The 10844-nt window shown below is 42.9% G+C and overlaps 1 protein-coding gene across 1 annotated transcript in view; it reads right to left on the bottom strand.

Annotated features, from left to right (window-relative positions):
• Positions 1 to 508: 508 nt before the first annotated feature.
• Positions 509 to 10844, bottom strand: part of LOC134872142 (uncharacterized) — a 13460-nt gene continuing 3124 nt past the window's right edge. The window contains exons 2-3 of the mRNA XM_063895295.1: positions 728 to 2993; positions 509 to 541 (exon numbers count right to left, since the gene is read on the bottom strand). Coding sequence (XP_063751365.1) covers positions 509 to 541; positions 728 to 2755 — 2061 coding nt within the window. The 5' untranslated portion in view covers positions 2756 to 2993. The remainder of the gene's footprint in view (positions 542 to 727; positions 2994 to 10844) is intronic.

The following is a 10844-nucleotide window of genomic DNA, read 5'->3' as shown; positions in this document are numbered from 1 at the left end:
AGCATAATATGTTACATATAATATACTTTGCCTATAATAGTGTGGACATACAGAAACAGAACATTTAAGAACAGCATATTTATAAAGCTAACCATGTGCAGTAGATATCAACAATCCTCCATCTTGGAGTGTGTCCACAGATTTGTTGTGAGTAGAAGTATTAAACATTGTGAGGACATGCAGGGATACTAAGATCAGGCAACATGAACTGTGAAACCGCTTTACTCAAGAGCAAGTGTTCCTCTCGAGAGCTTGTGCGCAGGACAAAATGCTAACGAACATTCAGTGACACATAAGGCATGGAGATTCCTCTTGTCCCTCGGGCCTTTGTTCTTCAACATGCATTAACTATTTAATTTTGCATGTTGGTGTTTGATGCTGTATGAATATGAATGCCAAATGAAGCTATTTAATCTGAATCAATAAGGGATGATTTTGAGGCGATAATGAGCAGCTCTTGAAAGAGTGGGAATAAAATGCAAAAGATATTTGATCAATTATACATGGGTTACTGAGGGAGGGAAACCATCAGCCTGTGAAACTGATATACAGAATCATCAAACTTAACAGAATAGGTTGGTTTTTGTACGTGATGCGTGTAATATAACGGATATAATAAAAAGCCACAAAAGCCTTTCTTGAATAAGAATGAGCAACAAGAGAAATCATTCTGAAAGTTGAATTTGTCTAAGTAACATTTATAATACTGAAGGCATACATTACTCACCTCTGATGGTGCCCTGTAGAAGGTGTCTGCTTTGCTGCCTAGCTTCGGGGGTGCTGAATGGCTGTGTGTGTGTGCAGGCGGCACGGTGTGTGTGTGTCCGGGCGCCCTGATACTCCTGCTCATTATTCCTGATGGATAGATGTTTGTCTGCATCTCTTGGCGGTATTTGTCATACAGCAGATTGGAGGCACTGAGCACTGGAGCCCCTCTGGTGTCTGAGTCTGGCTTGGAGGGGTCTGATGTAGTGTCTTTACAGGAAGTGGCTGTTTGCCCGTGTGTGTAAGCTGACAGCCTGGACGGTAGAGAGGATACCTGATAAGGTCCGTCAGCAACCTGGGGCTTAAACTGAGGATTCTTTCGGACATAGGTAATGATTTTGGGCCGGACTCCTTTCGGTCTGAGTTTAGGTGATGGGGAGCTCTCTTTGGCGTTGTGGCTGGAGCTCTGCTGGTTGTTAGGAGGCGCTTTGGGAATTCCACTTGTGCTTATATTGGTTCTCACTGGTGCTCTCATGCAACTGTTGCCATAGCCCTGAGCTGATGTTGTTACAGCGGGGTTGCATCCTGACGGGAGGTGTCTAACCACTCCAGGGACATTCCTGGAAACGAGGTACATGGAGGGTTCCCTGCGAGGTGAACCCTGGGGTGTCCTGAGAGGGGAGTGGGGAGGGGTGGATGACCTTGAATCAACCCCCATCCTGTTGGGACTGGAGCAATTCCTTCTGTATGTGAACTGAGTCTGGGGTCTCTTCTCAATAGTGGAAAGACTTGAATTTCGCCATGCAGTCGTGGCAGGCTGTTTTTCTACAGGAGGAGGAGCTGTCTGGTTGCTTTGCCTGGGCTGTGAGACTCCAGTAGGGTTGTACAGGTTGGAGAAATCTGAGGGTTCACGTAAAGCTGACTTTGTAAACTTCCTGTTTGAACCATTACTGTTTGAATCTGGGAAGGGGTTGGGGGAAGAAGGTTGCCCTGTCTGAGTTTGATGAGCATTGGGCTCTGCTAAACTCCTCGCTCTTCCCATCTCCGTCTGACAGAGGGGTCTGACAAGCTGTTGTCGTCTTGGTGGCAGCACCCTCTCCTCAAATCCTGCCTTCCTTCTTTGGCCCAGCCCCCCGTCATAGGACAATCCATTTCTATGCTTACCTACATCTTCTTGTCTCTGATCCTGCCTGTACCATTGAAGATGGTCGTGTTTCTCTTGAGAATGCGGTGGCGGGGAGTTCTGGTTAGCATCTACAGGGCATGCCCTTCCTCTTGTCAGGGCTGAGGTAGTTTGGTTTGTATTGGAATAAGGGTTGGTCTTGGAGTAGGACAGAGAGACGAGTGACTGCACCTCTGCACTACTATCCAGCACATTTGACAGACTCCCGCTGAGAGAAACAGCTGACAGACTGGAGACGAATACATTTGTCTCAGACTTGGACTCCTTCAGACCCCCCTTACGTCTCTCCCTTTCTCTACCTGACCTGCTGTCCCTTTTCTCTATTGAGCCTATCACACATGTGTCCAAGTCTTCAGTGCTATGACAGGCAATCCTTTTCTGCACCTCTGTGTCCCTGTGTGTTCTGCTCTCCACTTTGTTGTTGTCGTTGTCATTTCTTCTCACGCCGGTCGAAGCAGAGCTGGCAGTTGAGCTTGAGGATATGGACATGGGACCTTCATCTTTTCCGTCCCTCAAGCTTCCTCCCTCGTCATCGTCATCGTCCTGATCTCTGTTTCCCAAGAATGTATGTATCTCCTGACAGTCCAAAAGCTCAAACTTTTCAAGGTCAGGCTCCAAACACCGCTGCTCAGAGCCCCAGATCACTAACTTGTCCGGGGAATCACGTTGAGAAACCAAAGGAGGAATGGAGCTTGTGCTGTATCTTGTGTCATGTATCAATCTTCTTCCTTCTTGATCGGTAATTGACGATAACCGATTGGCATTATCATCCCCAGATTGGGGAAACTGGATCTGGGTTTTGTTTCCAATCTTTTCCCCTTTTTCAACATTGACCCTCAGTCCCTGGAAACCAGTTGGGATGCTCATATTGGATCGATTCTTTTTGCACGCTCAAAGACACCTGCAGGGTGCTGAGTCCATTTATGGAGTCACAAGTGTTCCCCTCCCTGTCTCTCCTCTTCAGGGTCTTTGTAATGATGGCCCTTCACTTGATTGTTCCAAGGACAAAATGTCATCTCAAGGAAGCATTTTCACTTCAACGTGCCACTTATCTTGCTTTGACTGTGAGTTAACAATGCTGTCTTTGGATGTGGGTCTCTTCAATCTGAAATGAAAGAAAAAAGAGAAAACTTTAATAGAAAAAGAAAAGGCAATAAGAATGCCTCGGAAGCATCCACTTTTGTAAAAACTCACTCTTCCTCCTCCCCCCCAAGCCACTTAACATGTTTTATTTTTAGTCTGCCCTGGGTAGCAGCAATTTCTCAAATCATCTGTGCATGGCCCACAATATTGTGCTCTTTAGTGACTACCCATGGGACAAAACGATACTGGGGGCAAAACAGGAAGTGACAGTCTTGGAACCACCATTCTATTTTAAAGCCATTTTTAATTTGATTCTATATATAGCAGTCTTTCAATGTTCATGATTTAACCACCAAGCATACAGGAATAGTAAGAGGATCCAATTATCAAATTATGATTGGATGTTTACTGTAGGGCAGGAAGAAAATAGATAAGTGGAGAGATAAATGGCAGAGATAGATGATAGCTGAGGCGACAGACTGTTTGCATGTAAGTGAAGGATTCACCCTGGGGATGTCTGATGAAGACAGGGCGAGGAGGAAGACAGGAAAGGGTGCGAATTGTTTTATAATGAGCTTTTTCTCTCAGGAGACACTGAACAAGAGAAGGCAGTATCAGGATAGTGTAAAAACATCTGCAATAAAATATGTTTTAATGTTTTTTTTTATAGAATACACTGCTAGCAAACTGAGTTCTCTTATACGCTCAAGTGCATGCATGTTCCCAGCATGGAAAACATTAACATTATGTGTGGGTGGGAAACATTGGAAAAACACCAGCTCAAGAGGGATAAATCCATACCGTAAGTCTGATCACTGCAGGAGAGTTGACAGTCTTCTCTCAACATGTCCTCTCTAACATGCCATATGGGTAGTTTAGCCAATGCCAGGATTTGATTTTACACCGCAACAGAACATCCTGCTTCATTTAAAAGCAAGAAATTGCAGGGGGTACGGAGATTTGAATGGTTGTGTCCCTTTGAAGAGACACCAATTCAAAGTTACCAAATGCCATAGAAACAGGGTCCATAGATGAGCAGGTGGCAGGGCAGTGCGGTCGCAGCATGGTTTAATCACATCCGATTTAATACAAAAACACACGACAAGACACCGAAGACAACTTGGGTGACTTGAGTGATTCTGACAACATGGAATATCTCTGCTATGTGTTTGCTCTCAGAGGAAAGACTTCTGGGTGTCTCCTTCGACTATCCATATTTATGCAAGAGTTCTATGAGGAATTTTCCTTATACCTTGAACAAGGCATATTATAACCGCTGAATATTAATGAACTCAATATCATTTTCCCTGTAAGGAGAGGACATTTTATTTGCTTGTTTGTAAAACTGATTCCGCATACGCTAATAGGCTAAAATTGCAATCACGTCTTCTTACTTAGTGTAACTTACTGTAGTGTTTTTCAGCCAAGAAGGTCATTAGGTAGACAAATATGTATCTTCAAACCATCACTCTGAATATGAATGAGCAGTTTTAAGTTCAACTAGGACTCCCACCCTCTAATTATCTGTGCACTGGGGGAGACTGTAGTCATTAGCAGGTGCCTTCTCTGTATGTCCTCGATATACGTGAACTGCTCTGTCACTGCCTGTGGCGCACCTGATGCTGCTCTAATCGGGTGCCGAGCTACAGTTAATCCAAAGGCAGTGAAGGGGGAATATTCATGGGTAGTATTTGTATTCCTGAATGTCATTTTAGAAGTTATTTGGAGTTATGAAGTCAGTTTATAGAATCTGTAAACTGTCCAAAAATGGTAACACTATCAAAACATGTTTTCCTGCCATTATAGTCATTTGATCAGATTTTTTTTGATCAGATATTGGTCTGCATAGGCATGTCCTTACTCTACTTGTTATATTCTGCAGGGATTCCAGAAACAGACAAACTACACTGTGGTAGAGAAACAGACAAACAACATGTATTACCATCCACTCACTGTGGTCTATACTCCCTGTGAACACTGCTAATATTTACTCTCAGCTGGTGCACACAATCAAATAATTGGCTAATTATAAAACACACGATTCACAGAGGCGGGAAGGGGAGGGATGGGAGAGGCAGAGAGACAGAGAGTTGTTTTAGAGAGGCACAGAACTCTCTGAGAGGACTTTGTGGCAGATCAATTACGGCACTGATGTAGTATTGGAGGTTGTGCTGATGACAGCAGTCCTGGGAGGCTGAGCGGTGAGCTTGGTCACAGTGGCTGAACAACAATAAGTTGCGCTTCACCTCGCAGAAGAGGCACACAAAACAATCAGACAGTCATCAAAAAAACCAGGCTGTGACAATATGAATAAGATGACCTGCTGTGATGATAAAAGTACGTAAAATCAGGTGCATTTTTTTGTCTGAGAAAAAAAGAGACAGGTTCTCCCTGCTGTCACATTTGCTTAGATGTGAAAAGAAAAAAGAATCATCTTGAAGAGAGAGGGAAGAAGCAGGACAGATGTTGGTGAGGAACTGATAAATGGATAATGAATTATGTAACTACAAGTGTAGCAAATGTGGATGTCTTTGATCATCAAGCTCCTTCTTCTCCTAGCAGAGGAAACACAGCGAAAAAAGAGTACACAGTGAACATTATTGGCTGTATATGCACTGCTACCAACAGTGCTCCAAGCATATAGTAGCTAATTCCTTTTTTACACACCATCCACAGTTTATAAATGAGATGTATATTGTTTATGATTGTCAAGATTGGTCTGTTTGTCTGTGTTTCATTTTGAAAGGTGCGCTCCCCTAGTTATGTCTGTTTGTTCCTGTCTCTGTGTTTCCCTCCTGTTTGATTACCTGATTGTGTTCACCTGGTGCTCCTGTGTTTTTCCTCCCTCCCCACCTGTGTCATGTGTTTGTGATCACTCCTCTAGTATTTAACTTCTGTTTGTCCTTCAGTTTTTGTTAGATCCTCGTCAATTTTGGATTGGATTTTGGTATTTTCTATTAAACCCTATATCCTTCCTGCATTCGGGTCCCTGCCTGCTTGGCTCCTCCTGACAATGATGCTGTGGTAACTTCTTTCAGAATTAAAAAAGTCTAAAAGTTCTACTTAGTTTGACTTTTTGGTTGCTGTGTGATTTGTCGCACAGCACAGAGAGGACCACACTGATATAAATCCTGCATAAATGCATGCTGAGTTGATCTGGGCTGGAATATGTAATGATGTCAGGCTTTGTTTCAGCAAGTTGACGTAATTACTCGGGGAAACAGCAGGAAGAAAGGGGGAAAAAAAATCTAAAATCCTGCTTCTGTTGTCATGGCAATGCCATATCTCTGGGAATTGAAGAATAGACACCCTGACCCCTGCAGCTTCCACCAGGGAAAAAAGTCAGCATTAGTAAGAGACTGTCTGTCCTGAAGGTCAGCTACGTATACGCTTTTTACACTCACAGCTCATGCACACATTCTGCTGTGAAGCACTCTCACATGTGAACTCACACATATATGTAGCACACAACATGCACACTGTGGAAAAGATGAGTGAAAGCAAGGGATTTTTTTTCTTCCTCCAGGTACATAGTGCTCATCTAGGAGCAATCATATCCCTGAGTGGTTAGGTAGAAGGATCGCTGAAGTGATGAGAGCATGGAGCGGGATGAGACCATATCTCAGCAGTGATCAAATTCACTGAAAGATACGAATTTGTGGTTTTCACCGGGCTCCTTACCCATCAAGTGGTGCATTTAACCAGAGAAAGCCTTGGAAAATGATGGGCTGAGAGCAACACATGATGAGGGACTCACTGGAGTGTTGTAGAATTAGAAAAGAGAAAGGCCTTCCTTATCCTTAATCCTTTTTTCTCTGAGCACCTCTGTGTGGGTGAGAAATGAGACGCAGACATGAGGTGGGAGAAATGAGACATGCAGATGGATACAGAAAAGATGTTGGTACAGGAGAGCCACTGCCTTCTAATTAGGCTGATGGAAGGGAAGAAATCGTATGGACCTCCATGGTACGAGCTATAGAGCCCTGTTTCTGAAGTGACTTTCTGAAACAAGCCCAAGAGAGCAGCGAATAGTAATTAATGAAATTCCTTTACCATGTGTCATGCTAATGAGCACTTCATTACTCCCATAAGGGAAACAGGGAACATATATTTCTGTTTCATGTATTTTCATTCTGCAGGTAGCCCAAACAGCAGTAAGCCCAGAATATACAGTACTGTATCCTATGCATGTTTCTCTCTTGGGAACTGTATTTAAATTATTGATAGGGTAGAGAAGGGTGGTGGACTTCCATTTCTTAAATGTGACATAGGGAACATGTAATTTTGTAAAGAGAAAAGGGGAAACTGAAGTTTCTGATCCCAGGTTCTTTATTTTTTGTGAATTTCATCATATAAAAAAATGTATACTCGTGCTATAAAGATAGCTTTCATTTTGGTTTTCTACTGTGTACTTTTGGAAACAGCTGCATGGAGTCATGTATCATTTAGTTGATCTGAGGCACAATCTGATCACACACACATATCCGGGATAGCATCGCCTAATCTAATGAACATATAATTTTAATAGTGGAATCAGTGAGTTTGGTGGAAAAAGGAAAATATTTGTAATGATGGTGACTTTTATAAAAGAATATAAGATCCAGCCCTTCCCTCCCACCCACAAAGAGAAAGTCTTTTTTTCAAGACTTGGGAAATCAGGCCATGCAGGAAATGTAACCCACAACTCTTTTCATGTCAATGAGTTGTTTTGTGATTTCTCAATACATGTGACAACATAAAGACTGTATATGCGTATGGGCGCATTGTTCCTCACTTGAACACACTCACCTGCAAAGACACACACATCAACACCTGCACACACATACACACTAGTGGCGCCTTTGTTGTCGGTCCAGCAGCACATGTGGCTATAACAGGGGCCATTTGTCTTTGGCACTTTGCTTTATTCCTCTCCTCCCCCACTGGAGAGCAGACAGGTTTTATAGCTCGCTGGTCCCAGGGGAACCCCAACGACACACACACATTCCCCCCTGTGCCATCCCTCTTTCATTCACATATACACACACATACATCTGTAGAGATGTAAATTCCAGCACACTGAAATAGAAACAAAAGAGATGGAGGGAAATGGACAGAGCGTTGACGTGTGCGCAACTGTAATTTATGACTCCTGAGCGCTAGCACACGACATAATTAGATTTGTTGCAGGATTTACAATATAATGCACTGTAGCTGTTACCTTTAAATATGAAAATCCAATCCTCTTATACATTACATGCTGTGTGTTTGCAAGCAAGTAATTAATCTCAAATGACATCATCCTTGCATGTCCTTGTACACTTTCCTGGATTGTGTTGGTGTGTGTGAAAGTGTGTGCGGATATGTGAGTGTGAACTTGTGAACATTTTCACTCTGCATAATGTGGATGCGTTTACAAATTCAAAAATAAACCGACAAATTCTGCACATGGAGACAAACTTCATTTTGTCAATTTTGGGAGACAAAAAAATCTGTATTCGTCCCTCCTTGTACTTCGTATTCTATTCACATATAATCATCCAGCAGGATAAGGCTTAGTGAGAAAGTCTATTCAGAAATAAGCTAAGCTTTAGTCATCCATTCCTTCTCCTCCCATGTCTGTCAGCAACACAACACAGAAATAGCACCGAAATAAGCTAAATGCTCGTTTTCACAGAAGATACAATAGGCCCCCTGTAGACAGAATTTCACAAGTGATGATTCATTCAACTCTGCCTTGTATGTGTGAACCAAGCACTAGCTCACTATGCACAGCAGAGGGATTACCATCACAGAGAACAGTGAAGCAGAACTGGGAAATATCCAGAAATAGTATACTCCAGTTGCTCTGCACTTTATGCGCATCAAAAAAACAACAGAGCGGCTCCTTATCAACAATCTTTGCTTCCCTGACTGAGGTTTCAAATAGCTCCAAACTGTATTAAATTAAGCGTTATCCCTGCAGTTATTCCCATGTGTTTTGTAGCTTTCTCAAAATATTTTTTTCATGTGTGTCTCTATCTCTTCCTCCTCTCTTCTCCTTCCCTCCATAAACTCTTCCACCTTAATAATACAGAGTTAATGAGGGCAGGGTGAAGTGATGAATCCTATTTCCATCCTTACAGACGGCACATTAGCAGACTATATCTGCCCAAATAATCCCCTCCTCTCTTCCCCTTTTTCTCTCTATCCCACTCCTCTCCCACATACACACAGTCGGACGCCTTTTTGAACCCCAGGGGGAATCACTCTGTATCGCCAGGGGGAACTGTAACAGGATTTCTGTAGGATCTCGGGTCAGAGTGGGTGGTCATACCTAACTGAATAAGCAGAATGAGATAATCAGATCGTCTGCAATAAAGGTTGATTTATTTTCGTATTGAAATGGTGTTAGCGACCTGCTATGTAATGGTCGGAAAATCACAAGATGCTGATAACAGGATTTATTAGTCGAGGCAAAATGAAAAATGAAGCCACGTGTTCACACATCCATCAATGCATGTTCACATGTTGTCTCTCTGTTATTCACACTGTGGACAAGATGACAAACTGCATCAAAAAAAAGGAAACAGATGAATCACAAAGAACATTCAAAATCTAAACTGAAATGATTGATTTCCAAATGTGAGCTCAATGTGTGTATGCAGGAAGTTACACATGGGTTCATCCTACTCACAACTACACACACTCAGGCAGTGACTATCGCTGCAGCAGGAGCAGAGACAAAGAGACAGCTTCTCACTGGGAGAAAATGTGACTTGCAGAAGCACACTTACTGATGAAAAATCTCCTTAATTATATATTTTTTTAGCATTGCTTTTGGGAAGTACTTGGAAATGAATCTCCACTCAATCAGACATGGTCCTGCATTTCCTGTCTGGTTTTGCTCTGCCAAGCAGAGAATGGATGAGAAGATGGATAAAGAGAAGACAAATGGGCATGAAATGAGAAGAGAAATGACAATGGAAAAAAAGATGAGCTGGGAACAATAAGCAAAGAGGAACTGGTAAAAAGATTAGCGTGATAAGACATACACTGTCTGCTGCTGTCTGGAGGAGAGAATTAGGAAACGGTTCGAGACTTATGATTTATTGGTTCATTGAGTCCTGCAGTTAAAGCATAGATTCAGACAAGGGTGGCATGGAGGAGAGGAGAGAAAGGGTGTCCATGCTGTTTGCCGTTTGCCGTTTGCACTGCATTGTTATTAGCAAAGCCCCTCCACCCACTACCCTCACTCCTGTCGCAGAGAGAAATATTAACTCTTGCATGGCTGGAGGGTGAAACTGTATGAGGGGACAAAGAGGAGAGGGAAGGTGTTCACTTCAAATGCAAAGGAGTTGCAGCACAAATGATTCTGCAATAGTAGAAATCTCTGTGGGACTGTAAGGAAGTTTGCACATGCACACACGCAGACATAAACAGTCAGACATAAAGCTGGCGAGATGAGGCAGCCCAGACAAAGAGAGGGCAACTTAGACCGGCTGAGTCACTTCTGTTTATTTTAAGAAAATGTGAAACAAAATGAAGCTGCAGAGAGCCATGAGATGGGGTGGGAGGTTATATAGGGTTGAGGGGGATCTAGTTTGTATTGCAATGTGTGAGAGTGTGTATGCATATGTAATGTGCAAGTGACAAACCCCAGGGGTGTGGGGGAGGGAAAACTGGCAAAGGATCAGTGAGAGGTGAGCAGAGAATAGAGCGAGCTGAGGGTTTTTTAAGGTGGTCACGATGCGCAAAGAAATAATATGGTAAGGGTTTGAAGCGTCTGTGTGTGTGTGTGTATGAAACAGATTGTTTCATACATTACAGTGCAGGACGGGGCAAAGAACTCGGGATTCACAAATGCTGCAGCTCTGAAAGATAAGTTTATCTTGGGGAAAACGGAAGAGGTTTC

Source organism: Eleginops maclovinus, chromosome 11 (assembly GCF_036324505.1).
Source record: "Eleginops maclovinus isolate JMC-PN-2008 ecotype Puerto Natales chromosome 11, JC_Emac_rtc_rv5, whole genome shotgun sequence".
In the NCBI taxonomy this organism is placed as follows: Eukaryota; Metazoa; Chordata; class Actinopteri; order Perciformes; family Eleginopidae; genus Eleginops; species Eleginops maclovinus.
Note: the sequence above shows the minus strand (reverse complement) of the source record. Positions and strands in the feature narration are given on the sequence as shown.